The sequence below is a fragment of the Nyctibius grandis genome, chromosome Z (assembly GCF_013368605.1).
Source record: "Nyctibius grandis isolate bNycGra1 chromosome Z, bNycGra1.pri, whole genome shotgun sequence".
In the NCBI taxonomy this organism is placed as follows: Eukaryota; Metazoa; Chordata; class Aves; order Nyctibiiformes; family Nyctibiidae; genus Nyctibius; species Nyctibius grandis.
Window position 1 is genome coordinate 70,800,522 of NC_090695.1, and position 21,379 is coordinate 70,821,900.

The 21,379-nt window shown below is 41.4% G+C and overlaps 1 protein-coding gene across 2 annotated transcripts in view; it reads left to right on the plus strand.

Moving 5' to 3' along the window:
* The first annotated feature begins 11,142 nt into the window (after positions 1-11,142).
* MTAP (methylthioadenosine phosphorylase) overlaps positions 11,143-21,379 on the plus strand; it is a 39,166-nt gene continuing 28,929 nt past the window's right edge. Inside the window, exons 1-2 of one of the 2 annotated variants that reach the window (XM_068423279.1) lie at positions 11,143-11,184; positions 16,860-16,946. In XM_068423279.1, coding sequence (XP_068279380.1) covers positions 11,158-11,184; positions 16,860-16,946 — 114 coding nt within the window. In that variant the 5' untranslated portion in view covers positions 11,143-11,157. The remainder of the gene's footprint in view (positions 11,185-16,859; positions 16,947-21,379) is intronic. The other variant, XM_068423280.1, reaches the window with a different exon arrangement.

Consider the following 21,379-nt stretch of genomic DNA (forward strand, 5'->3'; position numbering starts at 1 on the left):
ACTTTCTTTTTTTTTTTTTTTTTTTCTCCAGAAACCTCAAAATAAAGGTGGAAGAATGCATCAAACAAATTGGGAAGACAGAATGAGATGGGCAAAACAGAAGCCTAGAAACAAAGAGGAATGAGAAGAATATAGGAATATTTGATCTAAGATTTACAATGAAAGAGAAGGAAAAAAGTACAAAAAAGAATAAAAATTGCTATTAAAAAAAAAAAAGTAATGTGGTAATTCTGCGCTCCTTGTGCCCAAGGATACATTTTTTTCTCTAAGTGCCTCTTAGCTTGTGGTTTAAATCAATAAGAAATGAGATTTCCAGACTTTCTATTTCTTTTCATGTTGTCCAGTCATTACATCCTGCAGAGATGAAAAAGATTTCCACGGTTGAGAAAGGGTAAAGAGAATTTGTGCCAGAAGCACATCTCAACAGGTCCATCCTCTCAAAGCAGTTATCCCTATTCTTAATGATGAGCATGCATGTACTGCTGCTGACTTCAGCTTAATGTGCTTTAACTCAGTTGCACACTTACAGGTGAATTTTAAAAATATGTCTTGGTACTCAGTTGCTTCTTTGGCCAGAATGCAACTAACTAAAAAATAAAAGTAGCCATCTGAGTGGGAGAAACACTGAAGCCTGGTTTCCAGAACATTTCAGAAGGATTTTCTCTTTGACAATGAAAAGACAGGTTTCTAGCCTTTTCCTTTGGAATAAGAGGTGGGAAAGAGGGGATTGTTAACTGGATCTCCCTCTTCTGCCAAGACACATGTTTCCACATCTTAAAGGAAACAGTATCTTTGAGACTTCTCTCCCTCTTGGATTGGATTGATGTTGGACAGTAATGTCAGAAGTTAATGGGAGGGGGTGAGAAATGAGGGTGCAGATACACACAGGCAGAATGATCAAATATGTCCAATTGTCCCTAGGAAAATCCTCTAAAATAACTGTGTGAAGCTTAAGCATTACTTTAAATTTTTCTATCCTCATCTCCCTCCTTGCTCTTCCTTATAGAAGAATGTAAAGGCTGAAAGCTATTAAATGGCTATATTTGTCTTTAAGGATCACAAGCTTCTTTCTTTTCTCCCTCTGTGCGTGGTGCAAAGATCCTTTCACAGGGAACCAGCATGTGCTGTTTCCATAGGCCTTGTCATCTTCTGTCATGGTCCAGGACATCAGAGCACAAACAATGCAGAGCACCAACTCACGGCAAGAATACTTTGTTTGCTTTCTTTTCAGTTCCTTACTGATTTAGAGAGATAACTAAATAGAAATTACTCCTAACAAGAATATCAGCTGAAAAATAGATTAGATAATCAGGTCAAAGTAGCTAGACATATTAGCTGTGTATTCTAGTTGTGTATTCTAGTTTGCTGGTTGTTTTTTTCCTTCCATAGCTGTTATTTTCTGTGTCTTATATAAAAAGGTATTACCATGAGGCTAACTTCACTCAAAAGTCTATGACACAGTTGTTAGTAATACTGAAGACAAAGGAGCACTTAGTGCTGGCTTTCAGATGGGTTTGAAGTTATTCTGCTCCCACTGAGTCAGTAGCTCTTTGCCAAGAGCTTTTGATATCACCCACTTCTCTCCTGACATATTTTTAAACTAGCACTTTTTCACAACAATAGTAAGCAGCACATTCAGACCACCAGTATGTACACCCGCACAGCATAGCACTGTGTCCTGCCTGCTCACACATCAATTTATATTTATTTTGTTATTCTGCCAATCTCTCTTTATTCTCCCAGTCAACCTTCCTTTCCACAATTCAAGTGAGTAATGGGATCATGCAGTCCGTTGTAGCGCAAGCAGTTTTCCTACATGCTTGTTGAAAATGGTTTCCTTAGACCCCCACCAAAGGCAGTGACTCTAAGCACTTTCTAAATAGGGCATTGAGAATTACTTCTTTAGATGTCTCTCCATTTAGCGGCTCAAGTACCCCAGCGCCATAATACATCCTCCAGCAATATTTTTGTCTTTTAGCTTGTGCCTAAATCCATAAAATGTAGTATATCCTCTCAGGACTGTCAAGAAATGCTCTTCAACCATGAGGTCTCTCAGACTGTACAGCTCGTAGTTTTGCACAAATCCCAATCACAGGCTCACTGCAAACATCCCTACAGGCGCCTACAGTATGTCTATGCAATGCATTGTTTCCTCTAGCCCCTCTGCTTTTTCTTCATGGCAGGACTATCAATACACGAAGCTTCTTTATGGCTGCAGGGTTTCACACTGCTAACAGCTTCTGACAGTTTGATAAAACTTGTTAAACTCAAATGATTTTGATAATGCATTATAGTAACAAGACAAATCAGTTACCCCAGCATAACCCTTCCCCCTTCTTCATCCAAAAATTTATATTAATTGCTTAGAAAAAGAAGATGATCTTGTTAAATAAATTTACTCTTATTAAATCAGAAAACGGGAAAAAAAGACATTTTTAGAAGCACAGTGGTGATTCCACAAGGGTCACAAACCTGTTCATTCTACCCATGTGGTCTTTTAGGCTCCTAAAACTATTCCTATTTCACTTAACTCAGGCTGATTAACTCTAGAGACAATCATGGTCTTCTACTGCTTTCCTTCTGCTTTCCACAGTTGTTTGAGAATTCTCTGAAGTCACTAAAATTTTAATCTGTTCTTATGCATTGTCCCAAGGAAAGTTGGGGAAGCTTTGGCAAAGTCCTTTTCTTAAGCAGCGAGGGGTGCAGATGGTTGAATTGTTAGAAGGGTGGAGGGACAATGAGTGCAGAGCAGCATTAGGATGAATTCTTAATGTAAATGAGCTCCAAACTAGGATTTGGACCACTATACCTTGTCATTGCTTGAGGAAGCTCGGTGGCTGTAACTTAGTCTGGCTCAGTGGAAGAAGGACGGGATTGGGAGTCAGGACACACAGATTTTGTTTCTGTATTTTCATTGCTCAAATAGCTTCAGTTTCTTCTGTTTCTGTCTCATGTCCTCTTTGCCTGTTTGGATCTGTGTAAGCAGTAAGCTCTTTGAAGCGGAGACCTTCTCAGTACATGCTGTGCAATTGCAAAGCAATGCCCTCACAATTAATAGCACTTTTGCTTATCCACACTAAAGATTTTTCCTTGCAAAGGTATACTGGTGGGTACAGAAAGGCATAGTTTCAGAAGAGAGACACCCTGCACAATAATACTCTTGTTAATTTTGTTCTAGTTATGAAAGCAGCTAAAAAACAACAACAAAGGATGTTGATGTCAAGAACTGTAATTTTTAACCTACAGCTGTCTCTTAAACCTTGCTTAAAGGCAAATAGTGGAAATTAGATAGATTTTTCTTCGTAGACAAAATTTCAGTTTCTGAAAACTCCTTCGGTCACATGAGCATCTGGTGGAGATTCCCTGTCACAATCAAGGAGTTGTTTTCCTTGTGCCCCAGTCTGGGTGAGACTCAGATGCCTGGGCAGTGATGTCTCAGGATGCACCTCTGTATTTGCTTGAGACCCAGAGAATTCTCCTGGAAATTCTTTCCCTTCTCTTTGCAGACGTGACTATGTCAGAACTACTCGCTGTGACTGGACTGCCCTCCTGCTTGGGTTTGCCAAAAGACTCAACCTGTAGCAGGGACAACACAGAAGTTACTCCACAAGCTCTGGGTGATATCTTTCTTGGCATTTGGGATACTTTGATTTCATTACAAGGTCTGCAGCTCTCCCCATTAACTGATCACCTACACAGAGACCTGAACACCAGCTGAGGTCTTCAGTATTTCAACACCCTGACCTCTTTCTTTATCAAGCCTTTAGCCTATTACCTGTAAGTAGTTTTCCCATCTCATCTAGGTGTTGTTAGGAGAAATACTTTTAAAATATTGCATGTTTCTCAACTAAAATAAGATGAATAGCATACACACAATGGATATGAGCAGAGATAAACTCTTTGTCCAAAGCATTGTCCATTTACTAAGCTGGAAAGTAGTATGTCCTTTGATTTAGAGTTTTTATTTTACTCCTCTTAATACCGTGTGTTAGTCACCCTATAATGAGACCAACTGAAATATTAGGTATAAACTTTTAAATACCTCTTTAGCTTCACTCCAAATACTTTACACTGGTTACTGAATTAAACTCTTTTTTTAAGTTGTCACCTTCTTAGCTGAAGCCTCTTTTATTATTTTGGAAGATTGCAATATAAAGAAGACATATAAAACTCCTCTTTTTTGGGTAACATGCACGGACTTAATTTTTAATAGCTATTTAAAGCTGGATGATTATCTAGAAGATGACACGTACATCAAGGCTTAATCAGTGTTGCCACACAGGCTACACTAGCAAAAAAGCCCCTCATACAAGGAAAAGGAGCTATTCCAATGCTAGAGTTAAATCACAACACTGAAGGACATAAGCTGTACCTGCAATGGACCCACATGAAAGAGTGATGTGGGTTTTATTTGGTATAGCATAGCCAGTTGTCAGCTAGAAGCACCAGCAAACCTCAGAACAAAGCGTTAAATGCCCGCATACCTATTCACCTCCACAGAGGACCTGCTGGACGGGGGTCTAACTGTACAGAAACAGGACTGCGAGGCGACTTAATGGGAGCACGCAGAGGCATGAATGAGGTGAAGATCTGGCCCCGCTCCTGCTACTCACCATCCACAGCAAGGCTGTGTGGGATGGACATGTAATAACAGAAGGATGCATTAGGCCAGCAGTGAGTACCTGCACACCCACGGCCGGGAGGAAGCGGATCGGGGTCTGCATCAGATGCCTCTGAGTCACCGTGCCTCCCAGGCCAGTCCCCTGGGGTGCAGTTTACAATCACGAGGACCTAACTTTTAGTCATCAAAGTCACACAGAAGCAATGCCTGAGCAGAGCCAAGGAAGGCACCTGAAGTCAAGACACAGTCAAAGTGGAGTTATGGGTAAACAAAATCCAGCTGGGGTTTGAATAACTATACTTCCAACATAAACCAGTGGAAAATTTGTGCCAGTCTTTTTCATTCTTCCACTTTTAATATTTGTGTGATGGAAGTAGAACTAAGCTGATGCATATGTTAAAAAAAAATGCTGGAAGTAGAAGCATGTGGTAGATAAGCAAGTTCCAGCAGAGCTACATGGGGAGACAGCTCATGCTATAGCTACCTAGACTAATTTTGTAAGCACTTCTATGCACAGATGATACAGATGCACTCATGTACTTTATGCACAAAAACTAATTAACTGGTATGGGGGCAGTATTAGAGAGAAGCACACACCTCTAATTCTAGCAGACCACTGCAGCTATCAATTGAAATAATGCTCATCTTCTGTAATAACTTCTTACATGATCTGGAGTTCCCTTTTGTCTGTAGCATCTTTGAAGATAATGGGGACTTTGAGGCCGTACACTACAATCGGGAAGAAAAGTATGACAGCTTTACTGCAGTATGTATTTTATTTTCTGAAGTAACTTGTGTCAGCAACGTCAAATGTCAAAGTTCTGGACCTGACTATCTTACCTTGTAGCAGATTTTATATACCTGATCTCATACGGTGTGCATTTCTTTGCATGGAAGCTTTCCAAAATTCTACATCAGTAAATTACCTGTAAGCTGAAAATTTCTCCTCCTTTCACCTGCAATTGGCAGAGCTGCTGTCTGTGGACTGTGGAATCTTCACCTCATTAAGGTTATTTAGTGCTCAAGGAGCACATCACAGCTTTGAAGCTGATGAGGTCAGCTTCTTGATGGTTCCTCCTTGAGAAAAAAACATGCTAGGGACAGGATATTCTGGTGCTTCTGTGTTGCTAAAATGGTCCCTTGCAGATACTTCCACTTGCTGGAAATTAGGGAAAAGCCAACTGTTCATTTCACAAATGGATGGACCAATGTAAAGTGCTACAGTCCCACAGCAGAGCCAATGTAAAGACAGCCATCTTCAATTCAGCTATTCATAAAGATTGCTTGAACCTTCTCAGTTAGCCTTTTGCTGGCATGCTTTTGAGAGTTCACAGACCTTTCTGCTTCACTAAGAGAGCTGTAGAAACAATAAACTCTAGGTAGTGGATCATAAAAAACAGCTGGAAGCTTAGGTTTTCAAATATTCCTGAACGTGATGCTTGGATGCTTCCATAGAGTAGCGCTGAAGTTTATTTATTCTTGAAGATTATTTGCCCTAACACCAAACACAGACATTCATTTTTCCTTGAAGTCAGATGAAATCTTTAATTATTACTTTGGGGACAGGGTCCAACAAATTGTTTCCAGCATACAGGACAAAACATAAAATTTACATGCAATGTGCAAGGGAAAGCTAGTTTCATTGTAAGAGCAAGCGGTAAATATGGGCTTCCTCTTTGGGTCAAGTCTTGGCTGATGTAGAAGGACACAGAGGATGCTCTTCTTTTAACATGTGTGCAATACTCCATCACTATGGAAATAAATTTTGTGAATTTGTAGGACAGAAACAACAAAGTTTACAAGCAGTACAGCAAAATGGGTACTCTTGACACTGAGAACTGCATGAACGAATGCGGAAGGTAAACTTGACTTGACTAAGCCTTTATTTTCCCTTCTCTTCAATACCAATGCTGTTTCTTTCGAGTAACATTAGCAAAAGCAATTCAAAGCTCGGCTATGTGTACACAGCACTGTTATTTCTTTACAGCAACTTTTGTTGTAATAAAAAATAGTAAGACCTTTTACTTTGATACAGTGCTTTTCATCTTCAAAGCATTTTCACAAACACACTCTAGCTAATCTGAACACCCCTTTAACATAGTTAGTGTTGATTATCATCACGATTATGACTTTACAGGAGGGACAGACTTTAAATTACTTAAATGCACAAAAGTATTTGATGTCAGAAGAGGGAATAAAACTGAAGGGTCACTGTGTCTTAATTATCTGCCCACAACATTAGAACATTTTCTATATTTAACTAAATAATACATTATTTATGTAATTAAAGTGCTTCTTACACAAACAAGAATGTTTCAGTTCATTTGGCCAAGATTTCACTACTCTGTCAGGCATATGGACAAAACCATTAGGCAGTTGTGGGGACCTTAAATAGTCAGTACTTCTAAGAAGGACAGGGTTTTCAGGTACTGACTACATGTGGACTTTCATCACAATTCTCGCAAGGCATAAAAAAATGACACTTTATATTTAAGTTTGAAGGGCCTTAATCTGGTGTACAAATTACTTATTTTCATCTAAAGGTTCTTCTTTATTTTTTGAGTAGTGTAAGGTGTGAATGACTTTTAGTTCTTACGCATTATTTTAACTGAAGCCAAGGGAATACTGCCCATGAAGCACAGACACCTGAAACACTGAGAAATCAAAGCAGAGAGACTCCAAGTGATGGTGCATTTATTTTGTTTTTGAAAAAGTGAAATGAAAATCCACTAAATGACTCATTTTTATTCAGATAAATGGATTTACATTCCATCACTTAGAATATGAAGTACAAAGTGCAGCCTCTGGGAAAATACAAAGCTATCATTTTATTTCAAGGTTTTCTGTAACGTCATAAATGGAATTGTGAACTGAAATTGCAACCTCTCTATTAATCCTGTGTCTTTTTAATAGTGTATGTTCATCCTGAACATCCATGTTCACAATGCTTTCCTGAATATTATGGTGTTTTTGATGGGGTGGTTTTTGATTACCTGCTTCCAATTTCAAATGTCTGCTGTAGAAAGCTGACTACTCACAAGGACAAATGCTGCATTAAGAATTTCTAGATTAGTTTACTGATGAATAGTCACTGAACTGGATTCCATCTCTCAGTCCTGTAACAGGATTTTAATTCTAAGCTATTCAAAATTGCATTACCAAAAGCATATTATCTACAGAAATGAAAGCATTTAAAAATGTTTATTTCACAAAGCACTACTTCTTATCTATTATTGAACAGTTAAATCATTCTGAAGGCTTAAATGCATGTATGGCTTGACCTAGGTTATAAGCTGGTGTAAGTCATGTGAATTCACTAGTTGTTGATAGACAGTGAGCTCAGTTGAAGAAGTGCAAAATTTCATACTGATACAGGTTTTCCTTGCTAGGTAACTGCTAAGTTGAAATGAGCATGGTATTAAATTGGAACAGGTACTTAGCTTGTCTGCAAGAATACAGTTTTTCCACTCCTTTTTCTGATTCTGAGCTGTCCACCCACTGTCTGGAATATGCCAAAAAGTGGCTCAGGCTAGGCATCTGCAGAAACACCATCTAATGAAGCTTCTTTTGAGCTTCCAGCTCAACATTTCTTGAAGTATCTATGTCATTAACAATTCATCATGAGCAGGCTTTCCTGCTTGCTGTTCTGTGTTCAGATTTACCCTGGATATATATGGAGCTTTTTATAGAGTAATACTCCTACAAAATACATATAGTACAGAGAGTCCATAAGCATGAAGTTGGAAAGCTGATACCTCTCTGGACAGCTACAGTATCAAACTCCAATGGGAACAGCCTGTGCACGAACAACTAGCACAAGTTTTTAATGCAAGTAAGAAAGGACTCTTTTACCTTACAGTCCCTCAGAGTTCAAATGTGAGTATTTTCACACTATTCAAACAAAGTGAGCTCTCATATTCAAAAAGAAGCAAAAAATAGACCAAGAAAAGCAAACGGATTGTACATATTTGTGGTAAAAGATGAATACTGCAACACAACTGACACAGCTTTTTATAAGCAATTGAATGGAGACAAATTGTAGTAGAAATAAACAGAAGGAATTGCCAAAAATTATTCACTAAAAGATTCTGTGCACTGAAAGTAGAACATATACCTTCAATAGAAAGGCCAACCTAGAGTGAGAAAAATGGGGTAAATTTCAGTCTTATTATGGTATTACGGCTATACTGCACCACACTGAAGAAGTTAACATGCAACTTCACCCATGTCCTTCTCTCTCCCTTTATTAAACTATGATTTTCCAAAGTCCATTTCTCATCAGTATAGTCTCACATTTTGAACTGCAGTAAGAAACCTTCAGCCTCTGTGACAAATATCCCAACTGTGTATGACGATCTCTAACATACACTAAAGACAAGAGGGTGAAGTGTTTAAAGCTGCAGAGAGAGCAAATTCCAGCTGAACACAAGTTCAGCACTAGCTGCTACTGCCTTAAGTTATCAGGAATATCCTTTTTCTGGTACACAATTAACTGCCTCACAGATCACAGCAGATTTCTCAGCTGTGATAAAATGTAGGGCATATGTTCAGTGATGAATCTGAGTCTGCATCTACTAGCAGATATGTGACATTTTTTAACAGACAGGTAGCACTGAGTGGCAGGTGAGAATGGCATGTCCGGATGGCTGAGGTCTCTCCAACAGATAAAGCTGCTTTAAAGAAAATCTACGACAAATACTTTTAAAAATAAGTACTTACAATTAACAAGATACTGGTTATTTTTGAAAGCTTTAAATCTGATATTTATATCTATATATAGTAATAAAATACAGAAATAAATCAAAAGTATGGATGTTTTTCTAAAAGTAAGATCATGTTACAATAAAAGAAACGTTCTGCGTAAATGTATGGACTTGTGGCAACAAGCAAAATACCACAAATAGGAAAACAGTAATTATGAATATATAATGATATAGTGTTTACCTTTTCATAGCATTATAAGCTATATTTAGCTTGGAGAGCTAAATATATGTACTTTCTATATATGTGTACTTCAGAAAGAAAATAAAGCTCTTTTTTTTTCCCCAAAACATGCTCCAATTTGTTTTTGGAATCATTTTTGGATATTGAAAAGACCACCCTTAATTTAAACCATATTAAACCTCTAAATGAATTGTTTTTTAATTCAAAACAAACCTCTTCCACTCAGTTACAAATACTATAAAACAGGAATTCCACATAGGTTAGAGCTGAAATTTTGGTCTTGTTTTACCATTTCTGGCAATCCAGGACTAATCAGCACTTTTTGCTTCATGTCACTCTTTTATAGGGTGCTCCAGGGATTCTGTGGTGCTGTTCAGTTCCACCCTCTGTTGTCATTTGAGGAATTTTGTGGGGAAGCCAAATAAACCACAATGTCTCCAGGAATATGGTAGGTGGTCCGGCTGAAATATGGACCATCTGAAATTTAGTTTTCAGAGAGACCGAGCCAATGCTTTGCATTTTTAGCACATGCTTACACATCTAGGTAGACAAATTATTTCTATTACACCACAGCATTTGTGGAATACTGTTTTCTGGAACTGCACCATAACTTAGAAAAGTGTTTACATACCACCAGCTGCAGCATCGCTCCGTTTACACACAGTCAGTGAAGACTCCTGGAGAGCCACATGTAAACACGCAGATCAGAAGTATTAAAAAGAAAGCAGGATGAGTACTCTGGCTGCGACTTCAAGAGGTATTTAAACATAGCAGCATTCTCATTGACTTAATAAAAGTACTTCCAAGATGAAAGCTTTTAAAAAAGTATTAAAACTTTCACTGAGGACACATTTCAAGGATGTAGTAACATTTCAGGGCTTATGGACCAGATGGTAGCGATCATAGCATGCTGCAGATGTTCTGATGAGGCCACTGCTGATGTGTAGGAATAGCATATTAATAGAAATATTCAGAAATAATGGGACGGCAATATCCACCTCTGGAGAGGAGATACCCTAGGGGAAAAAAAAGGGGGCGAAAAAAGCAGTTACGTCGTAGCTGTGACACAAAATAACGATAAACCCGATTTACTCCACTCTAACCGTTTCCTGAAGAATTACAGCTGTCTGACTAACATTAGGCAAAGTAGCTACTATCGGGCTCACACCTGGAGACCGGTCGCTCAGGCCCGGGGAGCAGAGTCCTCGGGCGCCGCCAGCCTCTTGCACTCGGGCCGCAGGCACGGACCTGCCGCGCCGCGGGGCTGCTGGGCCTCCCCTGCGTCTCCTTAGGCCGGGCCGCAGGTGCCAGGGGAGAGGCGGCCGGAGGTGTCAGGGGAGACGCCGGGCCGCAAGTGCCAGGGCAGAGGCGGCCGGCTGCGCTGGCGGGCGCGGCCTCCCCTCAGCGCGGGCGCGCGCTGCCACCTAGCGAAGGGCGCGCGGGCCCGCCATTCCCGCTCTGCGGGGCCGGGCGGGGGGCGGCCCGGCGGGGCGGGGCGGGGCGGGGCGGGGCGGGGCGGGGCGGGGCCGGGCCACAGGCGGCGCGCGGCCCCGGCAGGCTGCCAGCGGTGCCGCCCCGCCCTTCCCGCCAATATGGCCGCCGCCGCCGCGGCCGTGAAGGTAAGCGCGGGTCCGCGCCACCATGGGCTGGGAAGAGGCGACGGTGGCGGCGGGAGGCGGTGCCGCCCACCGCCGCCCTCAACCCCTCCCCGCCTGTCGCCTTCTCCCCGCTCCCGGGCCGGCTGCGGGCGTGCGGAGCGGGAGCGGGAGGGCGCAGGCCACGCCGCTGCCCTCCTGGCGCTGCGAGTGCGTGGGCGGAGGCGCTGCCTCTCGCCCGCCGTGTCCTTCCACATTCCCCACTCTCTTCCCGCCTCCCCACCGCCCCGCCCGCCCGCCGGGAGCGGGCCCGCGAGCACGGCGGCCCTCAGCGGTGCTAGGCGGGAGAGGGGCCGCTACGGCGGGCGGCGCCGGGCCGAGTGCCCGCGCCGGGCCGCCGCCTCGCCCGTGTGGGGCCTGTCGGCCGCTGGGCGAGCAGCCCCCGCACGGCGCTCCCCGCGCCTCAGGCGCTGCCGTAGGCGGCGGCCCTGCCCCGGCGGGCGGCCCGGGCCGTCCCCGCTGGCTCTCCCGCGGCCGTCCCGGAAGAGACGAATTTTTTTTATTATTATTATTTCTTTTTCCTTTAAATGGAAGGCGGAGGCCTCTGCTGCTCAGGGTTTCCGAGCCGGCGGCGGCGTGCCGGGTTTCCCAGTGAGACGGACCAAGGCGGGTGTGTAGCCGCCGCGGGGTGCACAGATCCCCGAGCTGCAGCAGGAGTGCGCCGGTACAAAAGTTTTGCCTGAGACTTCTCTGCCCTGTGTGTTCAAAAAATGGCTCCAAAAGGTGACGGCCTGCATCAGGGATGAGCAGGCCAGTTAGGCTGAAGCTCGGGTTTTGTGTTTTGACCAAAGATGAATTAGTGTTCTGAGGTGAAGTAACTCTCACTGTTCTTTTGGTGTGTAGGAACCAGTTTTAAGATGCCTTTATTTTACAGACACAGCAGGTTTATTCATTTAACTGTAAATTGTGTGCAGCTTGTTCACTTTTAGGTGAAAGTCTTTTTAATGCCATTCTCTTCCGCCTCTCGTTATCCTCAAAACAGAAGAAAGGAATACAGATGTATTCGTTGGTTGTTAGTTGTCACAAAGACTCAGCTGATCATGACAACGCTTAACATGTGCTAATGTTTGAGACCTTCAGATAGACAAGTGTAGGCTGTTACTGCACTGATAATTCTGTGTCTTGTGCTTGAACCGATTCAAGGAATTTCACCAAACAGCAGGTGAAGAAAGGCACGCACTTAAGTGTCATCTTTATTTGGACTTCCCCAGAGAAATGCTTTTGATTTTGTAGTTACTGATGTGATAACTTTTTTTCAGGTTTTGCTTTTGTTGCTCTTCATCCCAATGTTTGAGATGGGCTGTACCGTAGTACAATACTTAATGTTTCATTCCGCTGCAATATGATTTTACTTTAGATTTAATTTGAGATAACCTTAGCTACAGCCTCCATTAATTTTTACAGCTTATGTCCTTTGTGTCCCTTTGTAGGATGCAAAGTCTGGAATCAAGCATACAGTCTTGCATCTTTCCATTCTTGAGGTCACTCCTAGATGTGACTGTCTCTGCCTTTTGAGGAAGGGTGAGACTTCTCTCCCTGAGTCAACTCCTCTCTGCCATTCCTTGCTTTCAATTTCTGGGCTGCTAGGTGGAAATAGACCTCAGCTCCCTTCGCAGGGTGTCTCCCCACTGAGCCTAGAGGAGCTGCATTCCTTTTGATAATTCACTAGAAGGTCTGTAAAGCAGAATTGAATATAGAATCAGATCTTCAGCCCCCAGAAGCAGATGATATTCCTGGAGATTATGTAAACTGGAGGAAAAATCATTCTCTTGCAGAGAGGTAAAGTTAAATTTAGAGTTGGAGCTGCCAGTTCCAAGTTGGTGTTACATGGTTGAAGAAGCAGCTGCTTCAACAAATCTCTGCTGGCCTAACTTTCCTTCCACTGTAGTAGCTCTCCTGTGAATTATAGTGAGCCCAGCATTTCTCTAGCCAGTGTTGCCTAAGGTGGCTTGAAGGTTGACCAAACTGCTGCTGAAGTGATTTGCGGGGAGGAAGAAGGTAAAAGCAAATTCAAGGTCGTCTAGCTCTTCTGTGCTGTGGGTTCTCCACCCTGGAAGCTGTGAATATTTTGCCAGCTCAATGCGCTGCTGCCATTTCTGACAGCATGGCCATTGGTGTAAAAGCCTGCTCTGGAACTGAACTGTGCAGCACGAGCACATACTGATGCCGCTGCAGCAGCAAGAGTAGGGAGCCCCAGAGCAAACCTGAAAGCAACCTCACCAGGCCTATGCCGCCATGAACAGACCGAGCTCTGTGCTGCCACAGGTCAGGTGTGCTGCTTTCTGGTACAGGAATGGTCAGTTACTGTGCTGGATCTGTGTTCATAAGGACCTTAAAGCATTGCAGTTTGAAAATAACTTATTTCATGTAGCTGGTATCTCCAGCATTGCACCATTTCAGTCCCAACAACTTTCACTTTGCCAGACATAAAATTTCAGGCAGATAAGCATTCCTTTTTGAATATTCTGAACGTTAATTCGTAGGGCACTAATAAAACAAGCATTATATTAAACTAAAACTAGTTAAGTTATTGAAGGAACCATTTTTTTCCTAGATTTAAAAAAAAAAAGCGCCATTTTAATCCTGGCTTCTGTTAATGTAGTAATCTTCCATGTTTACTGAATGCGTGCATGAACAATGTCAAAGGTGGTCTTTTGTTGATTTTGACTTTTATGATTGCTCCTGTTGCACACTTCTTGCATGATTCTTAAGGCAAAAAATTATCCATCCTAAAATTTATGTAGTTTTCAGGATTTTCATGAGCAATCGAACAATATGAACGTTTGTGATAAATAAGCAACATGAGTAACGTGGGAACAGACCCATCAGTATTACAAACAATGACCGAGGTCTTCCCTAATGCTTGAGTATGTTCAGGGTTGGAGTTTGTTGATTTTTACTGGTATTTTCCTTTGCACTACTCCTTGTGCTCCACAGGAGGGTAGCAAAAGGAAATATGAGATCTGTTAAAACCACTTCAGCCATCAGTGTTTACACCATCTGATGTGAAGAGCTTTCTCAGAGAAGTATTTGATGTGTAACGAAGACCACAAAGCCTCTGCTTGTTGAAACAAAGTGCTTGATGAGCCAACTAATGTAGTGATTGAACAAATTAGGTCTCTATGAATGTTAAAGTTAAGAAAAAGCTAAAGTAAGAGGCAGTTGAGTGTGTGTGGTAGAAGGGGGGTGCTGAAGTCTGGAGGCTTTACTTGAGAAATTTTCTGTCTTTAAAAATAATAAAAAATGGTGGAACCATGCAGTAATAAGTCATGCCTGAATGGTTCCAAATTTTTTTTTCCATAATAAGCAACTCAGCCATGATACGAATTCTTCAACTTAAAAGTGAGACAAACTTTGCAACAACGGGTTGCATTGGAGAAAAAAAAAAGCGGTAGCATTTTCTCTGTGTGTGATAAATAGTGACATTATTTTTAAATACCGTAACTAAGCTTGAGCTTGTGAAGGACCTAATAGTACCCATTCCATCTAAAGAGCTGGAAGTGTTCTGAACTCAAGAGAAAGCTTGACTTGATTGAAAATGGAATTATCCCTAGAAAGACAAAAACAAGATACTTTCCAATGATAAACTAGAAACAAGAAAATTCAGATGCGTTTTACTTTAGCTGGAGTGTGAAATCACAGGTGAATTTAGTCTCAGTGAGAACAGATATTTCAAATGACCTTATTTTTCTTTCCCCTTTTTTACAAAAGAACTAGAACAGATGAGCAAGAACAAGAAATCGGTGATTACTAAAACATGACAGATAAGTAGTAACTGTGAGTCACTTCGTGCTTCTTCACTACAAGTTGTATCAAAATGCAACATAGAGCTTTTAGCCTGATTTCCTAAGGAAATAAAATATATTTTATTTAGGTGGCCCTTTGTTTTGCTCTCTCTTTTCCCTTTCCACTGTGCTTTGAAACTGTGTCCTGGTTTCACTGGGATAGAATCAATTCTCAGTTCAGAAAAGCTGCGTTTTTGAGAAGACTGCAGCACCTGATACGGTGGGAACAAAAGTGGTAAGACACTTTGTTTTAGTTCGTGGCCAGCCGTGGTATGTGGGTTTCCACGGTGATCAGGGCCATGTGTGTTCTATATTAGCATTAGTATTGATACTGGCTTTCTTATTAAGTCTGTTTCCATTTGAACCCATGCGTCTCCTTTGCTTTTCCCAGTTCTCTTTCTTGGCTGGGGAGGGGTCATTGGGTGATAGAACAGCTGGTTGTTGTTTAGCCCTGGATGTGGGCTAAACGGAGACAAACTGATAGTCAATTTCATAAAAATTTGGGGAAAAAGTACTTGAAAAGACTTCATAAAAATGTAGAAGGAGTCTGTTAAGTTTCTACTTAAGGAAGGGTTGTGAGTTGAATAAAACTTGACACTAGTTCATCTACACAGGAGACAGTTAGTGACCCAGCTGCAGGCAAGTTTGAATGAGCACTTAAACCTTCTTAGGTACCAGATGACCTAATTGTGAAGAAACCCAGCAGTGCTCACAGCAGGTGAATACTGTGTCCAGTTTTGGGCCCTGCACTTCAAGAAAGATGTTGAGGTGTTGGAACGAGTCCAGAGGAGGGCGACCAAGCTGGTGAAGGGTCTGGAGGGTCTGACCTACGAGGAATGGCTGAGGGAGCTGGGGTTGTTTAGCCTGGAGAAGAGGAGGCTCCGAGGTGACCTTATTGCAGTCTACAACTACCTGAAGGGAGGTTGTAGTGAAGTGGGAGTTGGCCTCTTCTCCCCAGCAACTAGCGATAGGACAAGAGGACACAGCCCCAAGCTTCGCCAGGGGAGGTTCAGGTTGGACATTAGGAAGAATTTCTTTTCAGAAAGGGTTATTAGCCATTGGAATGGGCTGCCCAGGGAGGTGGTGGAGTCACCATCTCTGGATGTGTTTAAGAAAAGACTGGACATGGCACTTAGTGCCATGGTCTAGTTGGCATGGTGGTGTCAGGGCAATGGTTGGACTCGATGATCCCAGAGGTCTCTTCCAACCTGACTGATTCTGTGTGAAATTGTCAGCAGATTCTTTTTATTTCACTTGTGAAGATGCTGTTGAGCTGTCCCCCTTTTCAGAAGCTGTACAGAGACTACTTTCAAAAAAAGGGAAGTTCTTAGATCTTGGCAAGTCACCACAAAAACTTTCTAAGTTTTTGAAAAAAAAAAAAAAAAATTTTTCAATGATTTGTATGTATAATACTATACAGTAATACCCGGTATTTAGTATGGTGGTTATGTATAGGACTTTTTTCCCATGTAAACAAGAAGCCTTTGTTACAATATGCTTTACACAGGTATTTCTCACTCATTAAAGGCATTCCCAAATAACACCCTTCATTTTTTTAATTGGGAATAAATGATGAATTGGCACATCTTTGTGCATTTTCCATAGCTTTTTAAATTTGGTGTCTTGAAAGAGGAGAATCATAGTGTAAGAAATCGGCAAGTTAAATACAGTTGTTTAAAATCAGTCGTTTGAAATTTCTGGGAAACTGTGCTGAGCATATTATGTTTTGTTGATCTGTAGTCTAACCCTGTCTCAAGTAGAAAATACATTTTGTAGTTGCCTAGTTAGTTTTTCAGACATGCTGTTAAATGGAGTGCAGTCTCGAGAAGACTAATATGTACTTTTCTGTGTAAGATTGGAATTATTGGTGGAACTGGCCTGGATGATCCGGATATCTTGGAAGGAAGAACAGAAAAATATGTTAATACTCCTTATGGCAAGGTCTGTATAACCTGTTTGTTTTATTACTGAGAGTTTTTGCTGTTTTTAAACATGTTTGTATGCTTTAAGAATCTTCAGACTGTCAAATGAATGCATAAAGTGGGTACTGTCACAAGACTATTTCCTTTTAGTTGCTATGTATTGTGTGATTCTTAGTTTGTAGAAACAAGGTGTTAGAAAGATGATGTGCAAGCTCTTCTCCTTTGTAGATTGGATGAATTTACAAACTCAGTCCTGAATTTGCAGTCAAGGGGGATAAACCCCTCTCTCAAATTTCTGCTGTTGTGTGACCTGTAGTATACGTCAGATCGCTCCAGGAACCTTTCTGAATTGCAGAAAACTGTCCTTTGAGGGGTATGGGCCACCATTTTTCATGTAACCACTGAATTATGCTTTACATACCACTGTTCTCCTTACAGTCATGCTTATAACCACATCATTTGAAACTGATTTGAAAGTGAAGCTCTGAAACTGTTTTTGTGGCACAGGGATTCTTGACCAACTCTCCTGCACATTGCTTCAGCCCTTTTCCTCAGCAAAAGGGAGTGGAGGCTAGAGGTCTTGCTCTATACACAGAGCAGAGCGTGTTCTAAAGGACAATTCCTGCCCCAAAGCATTTATAGTCAGAACAGGCTGAGAGAGTGTTTTATAGGCAGGATATCAAGGGGGAGAGAGGTTCTAGTTGACACAGAAGTTCATAGAAGGACTGGATCTCAGATATTCTGTAACATCGTAATACCAGGGAAGTCTGTATGTTTTGTAATTGCCATCAGAATTATATCTGATGATATCTACCAGTGTAAGCTAGTATACGTACAATAAAACGCCTGGCATGCAGTAGCAAGAGCCATTTTATGGGTAGAAGCTTGCCAGAAAGCTCAGCACTGCGACGTGTCATTGAAAATCTGAATCCATGCCTCCATTCACCATGGTTTAAAGGGGAAGTAAGAGTGTAAAGAGCAAGCGGAGTTTGTGTGATTACCATTCAAGAATTGGAAAGAGATAAAGATTCAGGGAGGAGAAAACATAATCAGAAAAATACATTTGACTTTTCCAGCATCCTTCAAAATCTGTTAACAAACTGCAAGAAAATTAAGGGAACATGGCTCCTCCATTTTCTGTACCCTGTGCTCCAGACAGTAGCCAGCGTTGGACTGAAGTAGATCCACTGGCTAAACCAAACCAGTTGCAATTTTATTCCCTGTTTTTTGAGTTGGATGGTCACGGCTGGATACTGCTCACAAATCAAAAATAGCACTGTGCTGGCAGCAAGTATTAACTGAAGCCTTCGTATCTAGGACGGATGAAACACTCTTCTCTCCCTTGCAGAGTCTGTTCAGATCAGAGCTAAGGGCACAGCGGCAGCACAGCATTTGGAGGGCTGTTCTGTCACAGTGCTGGGATGCAACAGGATTTGGGTGGCCCAAATTCTGCAGTGCAGTAGGTGGCCTACAGCAGGGTTTAGTATTACTAAGAAGAGTAGGAGTACCTGCAGGATGGCTCCTGAACAACGGAGTGGAAAAAGCTTCCTCAATCCTGCACCTTTGGTCAGTATGGAAGGCTTTTTAAATTTCATTTAGGAAGCAGCTTAGCTACTGTCTTTTTTTCTGTGTTCTTCACAGAATACAACACGAACAGGGGAAAATAAATCTTGGTTGCCTGTTGTGGTTTGTGAGAAACCTTGAGCAGTGGACTGGCTCTGTCTGAGCTTACGTATTATGCATTTAGCATAGCCTCAACTGAAAGAAGAGGCTTGTGAATATTCTGTCTCTGTGTAGGGGAGGGGGGGTATAACTGAGATGTCATGGTAGGAACCCAGATGTGGATTCTAGATACTGTGGTGAGCTAAACAGGGACTGTTAAGCTGACCTGGATGGAAAACTGCAGCTTCGTCAGGCTTCTGTATGTGTGAAAGGGAGCACAGACAAACAGTGAGCTTTTGTCCTTACCCTTGCTGGCCTGTCTCTTTTCTCTCTGCCTGTAGATCTGAACTCCTAAGAACTCAGGCCATTGGTCTAATGGTTGTTTCATGCAGTTTCACTGCTGCATAGGATCATATTGACTTCAGTGTTTGAATGCAGTTTTCATCCTCATGGAGCAACTAGTGGATCAGCCTTAGTGTAAGATGTGCAGGGCTTAGACCACAAGTTACAGTGGCATAAAATACATTGAGTGGATCAAGTTGATGGACTTCAATTGAAGCAGAAACAAACCTCACAAATTTAACTGGTATCACTAAGTTTTTTTGCTGCTGAGACTTTTTAGCATTCAAGAAGGGCGTGTTACACAGCCTGCATCTCTCATTTTAGAACAACAGAGATGAGAGAAACAGCTATTGCTGAATGCAAATGAGAACTTTTTTTAAAGTGTGTTTGGAGAAGTTTAGAAGTTTGTGGTTTATATTAGTATTTTTTTCTAAAGGTGTGTCTTGTTCTTGATTGTTACTGAAATAAATCCAAATCAGGCTTTTTGTGCCATAAAGATGCTTTTTCATAAAGTTGTGACATCAATGGAGAGAGAATCCGCCTGAAATTTTAAGAGGTAAACGGCTTAATCTAAATAAACTGTTCAGAACTTTGTGGTCTTTTAATGCTGAGAAAATTAGAGATGCAACATCAGGCCTATTTAGTTCAAGCAAAACTAGGAAGAATGAAAATGAATGTCTGAATGCCAAAAGGAAAATGCAAGGCGTAGTTAAAAAGATATATGTCCATTTTATTCTACCCAGTAAAAATACAGAGTGTCCAGTTCTACTTTCCTTAAATTTTGATTTTTAATTCTTAAGTTCCTCAGTGAGGACATAGCCAAAAGACTTTTGGCTGAAAACCTTTCTGGTGGTGACGTTCCTTGGCACCTTTGACATTTGACAACAGCAAAACAGAAGTTCATTTAATGCTGTTTCTTTGCTTTTAGAAGCAGAATAATAGCTTACATTTTGTTCATATAGAGTCCTTGAATTGTCTTCTGCTTTGGCCTTCTTGAATCGTAAGAATCATTTAATAACAGAACTTACGTCATTAGGGAATGTGGGGGTTTTTTTTCCAGCTGAAATAGGGAAAAGTTTAAAGGAAACTAGTATGAGATTTTTTGCAATTCTCTATATTGGCATTGGTCCTCCCATGATCTTTCAAGTTACTGTAGTAATACTAGTGAAAATGCCATACATTAGTTTTTAAAAAAAATATATATGCTAACAGCCGTTAATATTCCAGTCTTCTTTTCTCCCTTGTCTGCTTCTACCATTTTCATAGCATCAAAAATGTGGTATTCTATGGAAAATGCCCTAAAACCTTTTGGCATTCCATCTCCAGATATGGGAAATATTGTTCTCTTATAGGATAAGAAAATTGCTTGCAACAGCATTTATTTTCATCATTGAATTTTGAAGCTACTAATAGAACTTTGTTCTGAATATACTTTCAGTTAGATTGTTTTACTTTCTGGATGACAGAGCTTGACTCTGAATCACCTTTCCCCAAATCAGCAAAATATCTTCCTGTTCTAGAAAATTATTTTAGGTGCCCCCTCTCTTTTTTGGTCATAGGTATATCTGGCAAAAACAAAGCGGGGGCCGTGGGGGGGTTTCTACCTTGCAAATGAGATTTGAGATTTTTATGCCTGCATCAGGAGAATCAGACCATGTGACATAACACTTAAGCTCCTTTTCTGCCTCCCCAAAACAACATACATCATTTGGTTCCTAAACTAGACCACAGGTTAAGTGAAGGCTTGGGGAACCTATGAGATACTTTTCCATCTCGAGCTTTCCTTAGATTTTTATTTTGCTTGTTCATTCTGTTTTCTGTTCTTGCTTCTGAGATGAGACCAAGGGAAAAATTATTTCTGTAAGCACTACATGAACAGTACTTTATGCATATTTATGTTGCAGATAAAGGGGATTTATTTCAATTGTTTGTTACTGTCATAATTTAAGGTTAACTGCCCAGGGTTCTCTGCTTCCTTTTTCTGTTTTGCAACACTGAGTAATATATGTCTGACTTGGATTTTGTGGAAGGGGGAAATAGTTAAATACATATATGAATTACTAATATTTGAGAACTTCTTGTTGGGCCTTTTGTTAAATCCTGCTTTTAAAATACTCGATTAGAGCTTTGAATTCAGATTGTTCCACTGGAAGTTTTTATTATTTTCACAGAATCACAGAATGGTTAAGAGCTGGAAGGGACCTCTGGAGATCATCTAGTCTGACCCCCTGCCAAAGCAGATTCCCCTAGAGCACGTTGCACAGGGTCGCGTCCAGGCGGGTTTTGAATATCGCCAGAGAAGGAGACTCCACAACCTCCCTGGGCAGCCTGTTCCACTGCTCTGTCACCCTCAAAGTAAAGAAGTTCCTCCTCATATTCAGATGCAACTTCCCGTGTTTCAGCTTGTGCCCATTGCCCCTTGTCCTGTCGCTGGACACCACTGAGAAG